The 16384-nt window shown below is 39.9% G+C and overlaps 1 protein-coding gene across 1 annotated transcript in view; it reads left to right on the top strand.

Moving 5' to 3' along the window:
* The window catches only part of LOC118343150 (transmembrane protein 74), a 5623-nt gene extending 590 nt beyond the window's left edge, over positions 1-5033 (top strand). The window contains exon 2 of the mRNA XM_035681903.1: positions 4208-5033. Within this exon, the coding sequence (XP_035537796.1) occupies positions 4208-5033 (826 nt within the window). The remainder of the gene's footprint in view (positions 1-4207) is intronic.
* The last annotated feature ends 11351 nt before the right edge of the window (positions 5034-16384 follow it).

Here is a 16384-nt window from a genome sequence, read left to right as displayed (position 1 = left end):
AGTGTCAAACTCTGCACATACATCATCCTGCACAGTGAAGCTCAAACATCCCACTGTAGGAACAAGAAGAAAAACATATTTCTGAGTGGAGGAGGACTTTAATGTGTGCTGTCGCATTAAAATTTCTCTTTACTGGAACTAATGAGCCAAATGTTGAAAACATCCCACCACCAAAAACAGATGGACAGGGGTGTCCACATACCTTCATCCATATTGTGTTTTTATTCATTTATTTATTTAATATATTTTATAATTGCCAGTGAGATTCATTTCTTCTTTTCATTTTTTTGTGTTATTTTATTTCTGTTTGCTTACTCAAGGTGTATTTATGCTAGAGCTTTGTCCCTAAAATGTGAAAAGCTTTTAATCTTTTAGTGTAAGTATGAAAGTCGGTGAGAGAGATTTCATTTTTGAATGTTGTCTATCCAGAAATAAGAGTTCAAAGCACATAAAAAAAATACTTGTAGTTTTAATTATGATTTTGATACACGAGCTTTAGATTTCAGTAATGTTGTTTTCCAAACACTTGTTTATAAATGAATCAATCATTTAGTCAATAGAAAGTGTCAGAGGTTTATTATCATTCCCAGCTTGCCTGAACCCTCCACAGACTATACATCTATATGCTGTGCTGTACAAATAGCTTCCTCTTTATCTGTGAGAAATGTTAAAGTCACCCTGAAGCCCTCGCTCTCTCCTCCCTCTGAAAAGGTCCTGACCGCTGAATGTACAGCGAGGACAGCACGCAGTATGTATTCAATACCCACAAGAATCATTGCTAATGTTAAGTAAAAGAAAATATTGCATTGAATTGTGGAGCACTGAGGTGCATTATAATCATGACCTTTGGCTACCTATAGCCTACATATGCTCCAGTGCTCTGCAGAGACCGTTCAGTGCACGCAGGAGGATTTTCTATAACAGGCTCAGCCAGCAGAATATCTATATTCCTGCATATTGTAGCTTTTATGTCAGAAATGTATAGCCCTTGGTGTATGTTACCTTCTGTTTAACTATTTTATATATATAATGTGATGGTGAAGTGGGTGTTTTTGTTGGTTCTTGAGAAGCAACCAGTTTGGATATATGAGCTTTTCACTCAGCATTGACTGTATAGGATTTGACATGGTTTTGATTTAATATCAAAACAGAGCTTTTCTTCCAGCTTCATGGTCCTCTTTTAAAAATGGGCCAGTCAGGAACATTAATTTCAAGGGAGGAGAATCCCGTTTTCTGGACTTAAATAAGTTTCTTTGTTGCAGTGATATTGTTTGAATGCATATTATACAGATAATGACGTTAAATGTGTTCCCGGAAAGAAGGATGCTGCAGTGATTAATGGGACTGTTCTTCCACTAGAAGATCCCTTGTTGCTGATGGGCAGTTGATCACATAGCAGATACCACTAAGGACACTGAGATCAGGTCATCTGTATATGTTTCTCTGAGACCCTTCATATTTAAAGGAGTATTTCAACATTTGGGGGATGAATTAAGCTTATTTCTTCCTTTCTTGCTGAGGGGTGTCCAGACGTATTTGACTGGGGTGACCCTAGTGGGGAATTGACATATGCAGGGGTGTCATGAAGTATGTGCCTGCAGACACCCACAAACACACGTTGGAACAGCATTAATTTACCATTTCTCATATCTACTTTAATTGCTAACATTACGGTATCTTACAGTTTCTTACATTTATGTGTTTAAAATGATTATTTAGAGGATATTGCCTTACCAATCAGAACACTACACAGTATATAGTATAAAGCTTCCATACTTAATTCTTTCTCAAAAAGGAATCATACCTCCAAAAGTAGGCTGCATGCAAAAGAAATAAGTGTAAGCACGCAAATCCAAACCAAAAGTGCTGAGCCTAAAGTAAGCAAATATAGAAATAAACAACTCACAATGTCTCCAATGTCCACTTAAATAACTGTAACAGATAAGTGGACACTGAGGGACAGAAAACATAACTGAACATTTAACTGAACACATAAACTATAACAATCCAAGTAGCTTAAATAAATATAAAGGTGGCTGTGGGGGTGTGTGCATTGGAGGGGACTTGAAACCTTGACTTCAGTATTTATAAAAATCCTGCAGGCTACAGCTGTGGCTGAGCAAGACAATGTTTTCTTTGGATGACTCCTACTCTCCAGCTCACCTCTGACGTTCGTAAAAAGGGGGGCAATGCCTGAAAAGAAAATGATCGGCGATCAATAAAGCATAAATCACATTTTTTTTAAATACGCTAATTTCTGCTTGTCATGACAAACAACAGCTACACATACAGGAACTCTTTAATATGTTCATTTCTCTTACTATAAACCGCTAAAGGGTGAGTAACTAATGACTTCATTTGTGGTTAATAAATGATATTGATCAGATATACATCATCATTAATAACAACTTTTGGTTGCCAGGTTGTCTCTGGTGGTGTTTTTCCTCCTCCAGCAGGACACTCGCTTTGTTTGTTTTAGCCCTTCAGGGCTACTGACCTCTGACCTCTTGCAAAATGACTGCAAGGCATCTGAATGAAAATCAATGTATTGACATTTCCATTTCCATGATTTATTGTAAAAGCCCCTATTAGATCTATTAACCACATTAGCAGCTATATGTAAGTATGGGGCCCTTTGGTCCTACCTGAAGAATCTATTAGATGGATTGTTATATAATTTATTACAACATTCACGGTTCCCAGAGAGTGAATCATACTGACTTTGATAATCCCTCGATTTTTCCTCTAGCACCACCAGCAGGTCACAGTTTTCACTTAAACTGAGAAATATCTCATCACCTACTGGATTGGCATTAGATTTTGTATGGACGTTCATGGTCCCCAGAGGATGAATCCTAATGACATTAATGATTGTCTAACTTTTCCTCTAACCTGTTCTGTTTTGACTGAAATGTCTGGACAACTACCTCCTGGATTGTCATGAAATTTGGTGCAGGCATTCATGTTCCCCTCAGGATGAACTGTATAAACGTTGGAGATTTTCTGACTTTCCATCAAATCAAAAATGTTCTTTATTCAATACTTCGGTTTTGGAGCAAATACCTGCAAAAATTAACAACATCCCCATCAGCTTCAACTGTGCTTTGTGTTTAACACTGATTAGCAAATGACAGCATGCTAACATGCTAAACTAAAATGGTAAAAATGATTAAAGATTTACCTGCTTCACACCAGCATGTTAGCATGCTTTAGCACTCAGCCTGGCAGAACTGCTTTATGACTGTGGGCTCCTGTGGGCTGATTGCAGATGATTTATTAACTCTTGCTGTGACTTACTAGAAAGTGAGAAACTCGTGACCCTTCATTAATGGTGTTATTAACACGTCCTGTCCATTACATTACTTATTTGCATTTAACTGCAGCCTTGATGGTTCATTTAGAAAGTGAGAACATCGTGACTTCACCATTAAATGACTCACCAGTAAGACAGATCTCTCACAACCTGGCAACCCAAAGGTTGATCTTATTAATGGCTTATAGCTGATCTATGAAACATCTATTAACTATGAATTCAGCCGTCAGGTGCTGCTCATAAAGCCTGTGCATGGAGTGTCTTATGAGAAGGTGTTGCTGTAATTTGAAATATCTCCACTCTCTTTGCCTACAGTGCAGTCTGCCGCCTGCTGACTCTCATCTGATTAGTGTGCATGTGCCGGGGAACACTAAAGTTGGCTCGGTAATAAGCATTATAAGGCGGTCTGCCTGAGCTCAGTCCGTGGGAGGGGTCTGCCAAACCTTTCCCTCTAATTGACCAGGGAGCAGAAGCAGTCGGGGATGCGAGCAGCCACAGACGGAGAGAGAGGTACTCAGAAAACCGCATTTTGTTGTTTAATAACCGACTATTGAAGCACATTAGATGGAATTAGATCTATTGGCGTGTCTTGTGGTTGCTAAGTGTTTTTGGAAGCAGCGATTTGAGAGCTTGCAGAGGCTCAATAAAGGCAAAAAGATAAAGTGTTACTGAGCAGTGGAAATGGCATTGTGTATTTTCATGGGAATTCGTTTAAGACTTGCTTAGCTGTACTTTAAAATGCTTGCTGTGCACCCAAGAGAAAGCTGCGTGTACATTTCGCTTGTGCAAATACTTCGTGTGCAGATATAAAGTGGCTTGCAGTAAAAATGAAAGTGCTTTCAGGTAGTTCAAACATCATATTGTTTTCTCTCTTTGTGCGTGTTTTACTGACAGAGACGGACGCATGGGATTGACACAACGGGAAACCCAGCCCGATGTTCAAATGGCTGATCTCGAACTGTTTTACTTTGATCAACCCGATCCGAGAGACGCCTCCCTGGTTTTAAATGAGCAAAGTATCAACGAGCTCGGCTGCAGCGGCGGAAAGTGTCCTCATCCCGGCGGAGGAGACGGTTCAGCACCCTGGACAGAGACCCGGAGAGCCGCGTGGTCGGAGGAGGAAACAGAAACATCTTTCACCTGCAAGCACCGAGAGGATGAGGAGGATGACGATGTCCAGCTGATAGGGACAAGTCCACAAACATGCAGACTGAGTCAGAGCTCCTCAAGTGAACTGTACGAGGAGGAGGAGGAAGAGGACATCCCGGAACTTTACTTGCTGTCCGACGACGACCTCTCCTCTGACGGCTCGGGGAAGTCTGTGGATTACGGCTTCATCATCGCGGTGACATGCCTGGTGACTGGTATCTCTTTGGTGGCCATATCCTACACGGTGCCCAGGGACGTCCGGGCGGACCCCGACAGCGTGTCCGCCCGGGAGATGGAGCAGCTGGAGAGGGAGAAAGCCAGGGTGGGGGCCCATCTGGACCGGTGTGTCATAGCGGGACTGTGCCTGCTCACCCTCGGGGGCGTGCTGCTCTCCACCCTGCTCATGATCTCCATGTGGAAAGGGGAGATGATGAGGAGGAAAGCCTTTGCCTATTCCAAACACGCAGCAAAGTTGTACGGCTCGATCAATTTGAAAGCAGGCTCCAGCCCGACTCGGGAATCCTGCTCACATTTGTCAGTGGCTGATGAGGATTTAGAGGTGCTCAGCTGAATTTATGGACAGGACAAGCAGAAAAGACTCAGAAAAGTGCTTAGGAAATCCTACCAGTGCTGTTCTATAATCCGGGATGTTGTGTGGTGTTTAATTCCTTTTTTATTTCTAACATCTGGGGCGGTTTTGGTTAATATAGACTCTTTTTTTAAAATGATAAGTTCAAGTCTGTTTTAATACAATGCACATGTCCTTATTCATTGAAAGAGCTTTTGTTTTCTGTATTTGAGTGTTTCTTCTATTCATACTGGCCCTGAAGAAATTCCAGTCTGAGTGATTGGGGACCAAATCCACAGTCTTTCTTGAGTACAAATGCATTTTAACGCTCAGCTGAAGCGAATATGAGGCTTTAACGTTGGATTTGCAGGAGAAACAATAGCTGAGGCTGTGTTGGTGGGAGCGTGTTGTTTCAGTTTCTGGTGAAACAATCCAGGCCCAAACTGAGCAGAAATATCGATGAGTTGAAGACTTATCAGATGCCAGAACAACTCTATTAAGCAATTTAGCACAGCGGTATTTATTATTTTATCGTTCCCTCTTCGATCACGAATTAGAAATACAGTGTTCATGTTACAGTACCAGGCATGTGAGCTTGTGTTGCCAGTCTGACCTCATTCAAATGAATTAGGAGGCTTTGTGGAGGCTAAAGTGGGTCTTTTTAAAGTGACTTTTTAGCACAAACTTATCTCTTTGTGTTATTATCCCCGCACAACAAACACAAACACATACCAACATGTCAGATAAACTTTAAAATGTATTAAATGTGATCTTTTTACAGCCAGTATGGACAAGAGGAACAATTACAGCGACCAATAACTACTGTACATGTGGGCATGTTAGTGTTGTATTAAGATTTAAACGTATACATTAAGTTCAAAGTAAACCATGCATCACGTTGAGTTGTACAAAATGAATAGGATTTTTTTTTAAAGGTAAAACACGAGATATGTTTTCCTGAAATATATTTTTTGTTTACATTGGTGGTTGGTGGTTTGCCGTATGATGATTTCAGACCCATCTTTCGGTTCACCACTGCATCACCGCTTCTAACGATGCTGCTATTTCAGTGACTCTCATGTTTACATGCCTGTGCAGACTTGTATGTTGAAGGCCTGTGTGTATACCGTAGCTGCAGGGGAAATCAAACCAGGGGCTGGTGTCTGCCTTCATTTTTCCACCTCGCCAGAAACAGCACTTCACTGAATTATGCAGCTAACGAATCTGCGCTGATCTGGTTTACAAAAACAACAACTGCATGTTGAACTCCAAAGAAGTTCTGCCTAATATTATTGTGACACGCTGAAGTGATGCTTGTATTTGTCGGATTTGTTGAAACGCAAATAGAAATACCACAGGAGGCGTAATTAGATTTTGTGGTTATGCACCGACGACAGGGAAGCTCAGTTTACCCCAAATACTCTTGGGGGGGGGTTGACTGCAGATGTTCAAAAGCACACAGAGAGAGAATCAACAAACCCCTGGGGTAAAGCTCTCCTGGTAATTGGTGTTACTTAATTGCTCATGGGAGGCCTGTGAATCAGTGAAAAGGAAAAACAGCATTTTAACAACTGCCTCCATCAAGCCCACTTCACCCGCTTATCAAAAAACAAAACCACTGCAGCTGCTATATTGGAGTGAACTGTTACATTGCATTCAGCAGGGAGGAAGTAATGGATAGCCTGCTCTGACAGAAGATGCTGTGAATGGACAATTGTATCCCCTGCTTACGGTGCGCAGAAAGCTGTGCTGTGCACCCTCTGTAATTGGAAGTGCTTACGGCCAGCAGGATCGCATTATCCTCCACACGACCTTCGCTCACTCTCGCCTCGTTAATGTAATTAATAGGTGGAATCAGCTTTATCAGCCCCTCATATTTATTGTTTTGGAATAATTACATCTTGAGGGTGTGGCTGGTGTCTCCCTTTGCTCACATGAAAGGAAAAGTCCCTTCTCAGATGAGTTATTTTGTGATGAAGTGTTTTGAGAATTCCCCACTTCTCTTCAGCCTGACTCATCTGCTTCACTCGGTTTCTTCTTACACGTTGCCTGATTTACGTTTTTGACAGCCATCAGAGAACAGCTGTGAGCTTGTTGAATTAAGTACGTGGGTTTGGAGAGAGTGGTCTCGCATAGTAAAAGCAAGACAGTGAGTTCTCACAATTTTGAAAAACATGGAAGTCAGTGATCTGAATCAAAAACCCAACCTGCAATGCACTCTGGCCTGTTGAGGCTGCTGTCTGTGGGGATCTCAGTCTTTCCAGCTCAGTACAAAAGATTTCTCCCAGTTGATGGTAATTAAAAATTATTCAGTCAAGAGAGAAAAATGTTTCTCAACAACACTTGACATTTACTGCAGCAGTGTTACAAAAATGATTTTTCTGTATCTATGCTGGAAATGTCTAACTTTGACATCACATTATCTATGTTTATTGAAATTATAGCCAACATAATGGCCCTGGAAATAAAATAATGACTTTTTAACAACATGATGTCTATTTTCTCTATTAAAGCAAAAAACGTCTTTAAAGGTCCATTTAAAGGTCCAGTGTGTAACATTTAGGAGGATGTATTGGCAGAAATAGGATGTAATATTCATAGGTATGTTTTCATTATTGTATAATCACCTGGAAATAAGAATTGTTGTGTTTTTGTTAACTTAGAATGAGATGTTTATATCTACAGAAGCCACCATTGATATGTTTCTACAGTAGCCCAGCAGGAACATGCCAAACACTGGCTGTAGATAGGGCTTTATTTATAGGTTCTAGATTTTATTTGCACATTTATTGGAGGGTAAAGTGAGGGAAGGAGTAACTATGGTGGTTGCGAAAAGCATCCATTCTGTAGAAAGGATGTGATTAAAAATGGAAGAGCTCTTTCTAAGGTAACAAAAACATAACAATTGTTGTTTTCATTTGATTATACATCAAAGAAAACATAGTTATTCATATTATATTCCACTTCTGCCAAGAGATTCTCCTAAATGTTTCACACTGGACCTTTAAAATCAAAATCATTTAATATTTGTGACTCAGTAAGCAACTTATTTAAAAAGTTATTCACAAATCAATTACTACATTTTCTCACGTTCTCACAGTAACGATTAGCGTCAAACTACTGATTGTACAAAATGCAGCATTAAAACTTGAAAAATGTCTCAGCTAGTGAAGACTTGAAGCGTATTCTGTTGCCAGGAAACAAGTAAAGCAATTAACAAACAGGAGGTCATTGTAGCATCACAAGCTGTAGCTAACAACTTAAAAAAAACAGTTTATTTATATCTGCATAAGTGTTTCAGTCTCAGTAGTCTTTATTCAGATTAGAGTGAATGGGAAATATCTGCGTCTGCTGAACTAACTGATGTTATTTGGTCATTTAGGTTATTGTTGTTATTGTATTGGGAGAGAATTTGGTTATTATTAAACCACATTTTGATCATTTTGTGTCTGAAGTTGCATAAACACGACTCAACTTCAAATTTATGCAAATGAAGTCCACCCGTCGCAACAGCAGCAGATTCACGAACCTTAGATCAAACTGTAAAATGGGTCAATGCTGATTAAATATGAATCTGGAAGACTTTACCTGTTTCTCGCTTCACATCTTTTCAGAAACATATTTTAGTCTGCTGTTAATATGGTAACGATTCTGGGCTTTGGCCGGCCACGTTGAAAGAAGCAGATCCAAAACCCAAGCACCGCCCAGCTAGCAGTTTCTTCACCCACCAGCCGGAGCATTCAGCGTCCTCTGAAGTTTTCTGTGTGTCTGCACTGTCACACCTGGAAGTTCTGGGAATCTCTGGGGCGCCTTATGGCTCACCTGGTTAGAGCTGGTGCCCCGTGTACCAAGGCTGAGTCCTTGCTGCAGCGGCCATGGGTTCAAATCTGACCTGTGGCCCTTCGCTGCATGACATCCCCCCTTTTCCAGTCAATCTTCAGATATCCTATCCAATAAAGGCAAAAAAGCCCCTAAAATATATTTATCAATTAAGTTAAGAACTACTTTTAATTTAATGATGTGTTAATTTCCACTTTATAAACACTGATTTTAACTAGGCCAAGTTACGAAGAGCTGGTGCAGCTGGCAGCACTGTGTGGGCGTGCTTTGATCAGGTTTTGATTAACAGTGGTGTTTCCCTGGTAACGTAAACAAACAATCAAAAAACTGTAATCAGATTCTGATTGGTGCATGGAAAAAGCTGACATTCCCTTTTCCCCAATTAGGAGAAGCACAAATACAGACCTCTTTCATGTGAAATAACCAGTCTGGTTCAAACTTTGACAGATAATAGTGTGTCCATATTGGGGGGGAAAACGCTGAGGTGTGGGTGAGTTTGTTTCTTATACAGGCACATTATTAGTGATGTAAAGGGGCTGGGACACTGCAGCAGCTTTAATTGGTGTCTGTGTTTGTTTTGCCAGGGGACTCTCCCAGACACAAAATCAAACCTGTAATAAAAAAAACGACACACACACACACACACACACACACACACAAAAAAAAAACTGCCAAAGCACCGAACAAAATCCCACGCACACGAACACACCGTGAATCTCAAGTTTGTGCACAAAACGTGCGTCTCCTGCAAAAACACACCCTGACAGACGGACAGACACACACACACACTCTCTCAGCTGGCACACACACACACACACACACACACACACACTCATAGCCTGCGGCCCCCACCTTATCCCCCACTCTTCCATGAATGGAGTTAGTCAGAGTAATCATTCAGGGCAGCTGGCAGCAGGAAATGGAATTGGATTGCTGAAGGGGGTCACTCAGGGTCAAGAGCTGGGGTGTGGTTCTGGACACTGGGGACCAGAAAGAAGAAAAGCCTTTGCGGCTGTGCTTTACATCAGCGTCTGGCAGCCACTTATCATCAGCTGTCATAACCACTCATCACACTGAGTGGCAGAGCACCGGCTGCACTGCTCATAAAATCTCTGCGGGTATCACACAATTCTGCATACTTTGTTCTGTTGGTTTGATAAATTAGGAGTAGGATCGTGTCTCCAGGTCTGAAATGCCTCTCTTGAACTATTGCCTTAAGTTAATGACTTATTCAATAATGATTCTCGTTACTCCCGATTGTTGCATAGCAACGGCAGGCAGACTCAGTCACAGCACGAAGGAGGAAGGGACTGAGCAGAGCTTCGGCTGAGAAAGGGAAAAAAAAGGGAGGAGAAGTGGAGGAAAGTTGGAAAATAAAATCACCATCCACCATCATTTATCAGCTTTATTCATTCAGCTCAGAGGTTTTAAAACCAAAATCCTACACAAACTGACATCCCCCCTTTCAAGCTGTCTTTCAGGAGGTTTTCAGAGCTGAAAGCCGTTGAGGCGGATATACCTGTAGGCTGCATCTTAACTTGGCACTCTGAGGGGAGAGAAAAGTCAGCTATCTGGAGGTATTCACTGATCAGCCTCAGTTTTAAACCTGAATCATCTTTGTTTGAACTTGCTACAACCCCTTAACTCGGTGCACCACTGAGCGGAGATGTGAGCTGCTCTGTAGGTGCAGGAATTCACTGATCCCACACCAAACTCACGTTTATTAACTGCCAGTATCTTCCTTTGTTTGTAGTGATTAAGTAAACCACCTGCTGTAGGTTGAGCAGCGCCCACATACTCATGTCCCTTTATTTATTTTTTTTCTCCTTTTGCCATCGTTGTCCTGGAAGAATTGCAGAAGGGACACCATAACCATAGAAACGGGGTCAGCCTGTTGCTACGGAGAAATGCCTGTGTGCCACGGTGGCTCAGTGTAAGGGAGTTAAAGATGCTCTTCTTTTGATTCTCCACTCCAATGGCAGCCGTGGCGTGTGTGGAACCTGACACATTCCCTCTATTATACCCGGTGTAAAGAGGATTTTTTGAACTACACACCTCATTTGAGCAGACGTGTCAGGTGCTGTCACCGTATGTCTTCTGTGAAATGTAAGGGAAGACAGAAAATACTTCCTCTGCAAACCCGCACTCTGTTTAGATCAAACATTAAGCTGGAGTCTGGAATGCTGAATAGACGACTTACAGGGTTTCGCTGCGCCACAGCATTTTCATTTATAGATTTTTATGCATACAGACATGCTAGACCTCGGTCAGGACTCTGGAGGAGATAAAACTGTCACTCACCTTCTTCTCCTATATTTTTATTGTACTCTTAAGTACTTCTTATATTTTATTACTTCTGTCTGGGTGAGTGGGAAATTGTTGGAGTGTAGCGGAGAATTAGATTAGATTTCTTTTTATTGTTGTTTGCATTGAAAACAAACCAATGAACAATAAACAATAAAAAGAGTTTAAAAAATGGTGTTCTCTCCCTATCATTAACTATGCTAAGGATATGAAGCATCTGGCAGCTCTGGAGTCAGTCAGAGTTTTCTTTATTTAATGAAATGAAGCAAAACCACCAAAAAACGTCGTCTTTGTGATTGCATATTTTTGTGTGTGTGTGTTAAAACAAAGCAGAATGTCTCATTTTGTTCCACTACAGCAGTGGTTCCCAACCTGGGGGTCAGGACCCCAACTAGGGGTCACCCAACCTTCACAGAGGGTTGCAAGGCCTTCTTGATTTTAAGAAGTGCTAGAAAATGTAAACCATACACACAGTATTTGCAGAGTAGGCCTGCATCTCAGCATTTCATTCACTTCTGTGAAGAAAAGTAAATATTCTGTCATTTGTCTAAAAGAACAACATGTCAAGTGTAAGGGACAAGAGAACACTGAATTTGTCAAAAAAGAAGCCTAGTAAGTCAGAATGATTGTTAGAAATGATAAAAACATACATAATAGACAGAGAATTGTATAAAAAGTTCCCTTTTACTTAACAGGAAATAATCAAAATTCATCCACCAATCATACTCCCCCCCTCAATCCACACATATTTTTGCACCATGCATTTCTGCTACAGAGCATTCCCATAGGATTAGGTGTGCAGTGGTTTCCATCTACACGCATTGTTGATTTTTTTTTGTTGAGTCTCACAAAAAGTCTCACAAATAAATTTCCCAGAAGGCCAAAAATTCCCATACCTTAGATATAATGTTCCTGGCTTTCCAGTAGAACTAAATTAGGAATTAGGGGAGTGAAGTTAATTATCAATAATCATATAAAATGAAAACCCAGATCCAAAACATGTATGTATGAAGGAGTTGTTTTTTTTAAGGATATAGTATGAAATGTAGCCTTTTCCTGGATATACAGTTTGAATCAGTGAAAACAGGCAGTAGGGTTATCTAAGGTCCATTTACTGACTCTGAAGACTCATCAGGGTTAGTTTTAGTGTTAGTCTTCCTCGGTGGACATTTGTCACAGAAACAGTTGTTATAATGTCATTATAACAACTGTAAATACAGCGGCTGGCAGCTCCTTCAAACCTGCTACATGTTTGTTTAAATCTGTATTTGTTTCCCACTTTATTGCTGAAAACATCTCTGAATAATCTCTGAGTTTGACGGGAATTAAAAGGGTAAAGCCAGAATTGTTCAAATTGACTGGACCAGGAGATTTGTCTATGGCAACGGTTGGCCAGCTCCTTCAAACTTCTCTGATGTTTGTTTTAATCTGTTATCAGCTTTATTGCTGAACAAATATTACCTTTTACAGAAACAGCCTAAAGTCACTGGAAAAAGCAAATGTGGGGTTTGGATTAAAGAGCAGCGGACCTGGAGATAATCCACCCAGCCAGATTGGATAGACCAGTACCGCTATGGCAGGTGCTGTGATTGCCCCAGAATGAGAGGAAGAGAGCCGAGACAGGAGCCATGCTGGCCCAAGTTGGACTTAAGGCTGCTCTTGGCTAATGTCTGGCTTGGAAAAAAGTGGACAAAATTGTGCCCACATCTTTAAAGAGACCTGCTCCGGATTAGCACTCAATGGACAGACCATGTTGTGAGCAGACAGAGCGGACAGTGTGCTTACATGATGATGCTTGGTGCTCAAATGCAGTCAAAGTGGATGGACGCTGTTTCTGTTTATGTGAATTATGTGAATTACATCACTATTATGCAAAATACAGAATGATTTCCTGGGTGTATATGGGTATGTATTTATGTATATAAATCACTGTAAATGTTTTTTTTTTATTTCATTCTTTTCATTTTATGTTATTCTGTAATAAACTTATCATTTTCTATGTGTATAGGAAGGGACTGAAAACATTTCATTTATCCTTGTGTTGTATAAGGATAAATACATTTCCTTTATCCTTGATCCTTGACATGACATTAGTTTGAAACATAATGACAACGGATCTATTTCCATGAAAACTGAGCAAGCATCTCTCCACTGAGAAAGAACTGCTGCTTCCAAGGTCAAAAAACGTTTTGCACTAAAATGTGCTTTTAGAAAGGTTGTCTATTGTTGAGAATGAAGTCAGGCAATCATTCCTGCAATATACACTGTATATACTGTATGTACAATAGATGCAGAAATGCAATCTGTGAGTAATTTGCAGTGTGATGGCTTTTTCTAATATAAAAACTACATGTATTAGTTTGAGTTTTTTAAGAGCAGAATCATAAAAAAAAGAAGCTCAGAATCATAAAATGTCCATTGACCCTCAGGTGTACTGCTGACATGGATGGATTCATGATTAATTTGGATGAATGGGTAATAAAAAGTATAAATGTTTAAAATACTGTTGAAAATACCTGATTAAGCTATGACTCAAAATGATTGAATAAGTGGGGTGTTAATGTTTAAACCAAGGCTAGTGTTATTCACAAGTTTCTCAAATCTCCAGACATAGTTTAAGATGGAAAAACACTGATCCATCAAATACAGATGCATCAAGCTGGGACATGTGAGCATTTGCAAGCACCTCTCAGAGAGAAAAAATGATGCAGCCTCTGTCTGTAATTCCACTGAATAGATATTTCAACACTTTGGGGGGTGAAGTGAAGGGAGGAGGGTAAATTAATCTCGCGGCAGGACAGTTTTGCTTACCTTGTCTCTGATTTATGCTACAATTTATCCTGCGTGCCAGGTTTTCAAATCTGTACAGATTGTACCTGAGCAAGAACATAAAAGGTTGCTACAGAATACTAATTCCATTAAAGTTGTTCTGTAAGACTGGATGTAAATCTTCAAGAGGGCTTGACGTCACTCTCCTGCAATGGAGGTTTTCTCAGAAACAGGCAGACACAAAAGCCTTGGATGGTAAATCAATTGAGTGCAATCTTTCAGTATCAAACAATATAAGAGGGTTGTTTTTTTTCGTAACATTGATTGTTTCTATTCTTTCTGTGTTGCTCTATCAGAATCAATATTTTTATATTTCTGACTGAGGAATGCTGTGTCTGAGCAGTGGCTTCTCTTGACATCTGACACATCATGTACAATTACCTGGAAGTTAAAAGCCTACTTTTTATCTAGTGCTTTGATGTCTGCTTTTCAAAGTGCATTGTCAGGAAGTCACATAGTAACTAAAATAAATGAACTGCCCAAAGGTATTTGTAATTGCTGGCTTCATGGCTTGTTCCATGCCTGAAAATTTGTTACAGAAATGTGCAGAAATCTTTTAACATCATGTCCATTTAATTCTTAAGGATCAGGTCACCTAATTTACCAATAAACATAGGTTCACGCTTTGCCTTATAATTACCAAGCAGGTGGTGGTGGAATTTAACATTTACTCAAGTCCTGTTCTTTCCTTTGATTTTGAAGTACTTGCACTTATGTGAGTTTTTCCATTTTTCTGTATACTAATTCAGAGGGAAAGATTTTACAAAGTTCATACTGAACCTATGATGAACTTTTAAGAAATGGATGCATTGCACTAGATTAAAAAACTCAACCGTATAGAAAAATATGTATAGAAAATTAGCTCCACTTGTAAAAATGCACCTCATACATTGATGCATTAGTAATCCATCCATTTGTAACACTCATGGGGTCCATTTTTCTGGCTTAGGGCTTTTACTTTTCATACTTTCAGTGCTTTTTAAGCATGTTTAATGCATGGTTTTGTAATGCAGTATTTTCACAGTGTGGTAATTGGTACTTTTATCGCTAGGACCTGAATAGTTCCTCCACCACTGCAGATACTGAGAGATCCATCTCTGAGATTTCAGTTTCCAGCACATTACAATGGAGGTAAATAGAATTTGTGTTGCTCACAGCATTAAACCTTATTGTGAGCAGCTTTCATATGAAACACTACCCACTGAAGAAATAATCCCTGTGACACCTGTTGGCAGCGTGTTTTGTGGATCATCAGTAAAGGCAACATTGGTTCTGGAAAGAAATGTTGCTGTTGAATTGTATAAATGTGATTTCTTTTTCAACATTGTGAGCCACACAAATCAGATTTCTTTCACCTCGAGTGCATGCTGGGGCAAGCAGATATTTCAAATAAAAACAAAACTATTTTCATGGCAAGATATCAGTAGAGGTGAGGGAGAAAATATGTAGTTTTTTTTGTTATTCGGGTGAACCAATTTTTTCTACTCAAAATGCTCTCAATATTTGCATGATTTTTCTTCACAGGCAGGCAGATGTTTGCGTTCAGTGCTGCTCTGTAGAGTTCAGGATGTGTCAACTGACTCAAGAGCTTGTCAGTGACTCGTTGTGACAACATATCCATCACTGTGCTGCAGACAAAATAAAACACACAATATGTGATTGTTTATGATGGAAATATCTTTAATAATCTCAGCAGTATTGGCTTTAATCTTAAGAAGCACAAGTACACAATATATAATGATCATCATGATGATAATGATGATCATTTCAAGTCCTCATCTTTCAATACATATATTTATGTTTTTACTGTGGCTACATGGAGGCGGGGATGTCCTTTAATGAAGACCTGAAGATGAAATGTTTCAGGATGCAAATTCCGACACAAACAAACATCAACAACAAAAAAAACAATGATTCTTTCTTCTTGTACACCCGACCCCATCTGTTCTCCGGGGTGCATTATTTCGCCTGTCATTCAAACCAGATCAAACTGAGGTGATCTACATCTGCATCATGAACAATCACAAGGCAAGTGATGCAAAAATACACGTGCTACGCTGCACTTTGTTTCTCCTCCTTTAAACACAAAAATAATGAGCCTGCATACCAAGCGGGAAACTTCACAGACCTCTTTCAGTCCCAGGTTCCTGCCTTTAAATCCCTTGTAATGCAGATGACAGCATCTTGTTCCTTTTCACTCTGATGTGCATCCTCCAACAGCAAACTTGCAAATATATATTATTTCAACCCAGTCAAGATGAATTTCTCTTCTGCATATATTAACTATTCTACATGATGATTTATGTCATGTTTATTGGAATAATTAGTTATTAGCTAATTAGAGTTACTCTCTTATTCCAGAGATGTCAACAAGCTTTATT

This window comes from Morone saxatilis, unplaced genomic scaffold (assembly GCF_004916995.1).
Source record: "Morone saxatilis isolate NCDOM2014 unplaced genomic scaffold, NCSU_SB_2.0 Contig9, whole genome shotgun sequence".
In the NCBI taxonomy this organism is placed as follows: domain Eukaryota; kingdom Metazoa; phylum Chordata; class Actinopteri; family Moronidae; genus Morone; species Morone saxatilis.
This window is presented reverse-complemented; position numbering and strand designations above follow the sequence as displayed.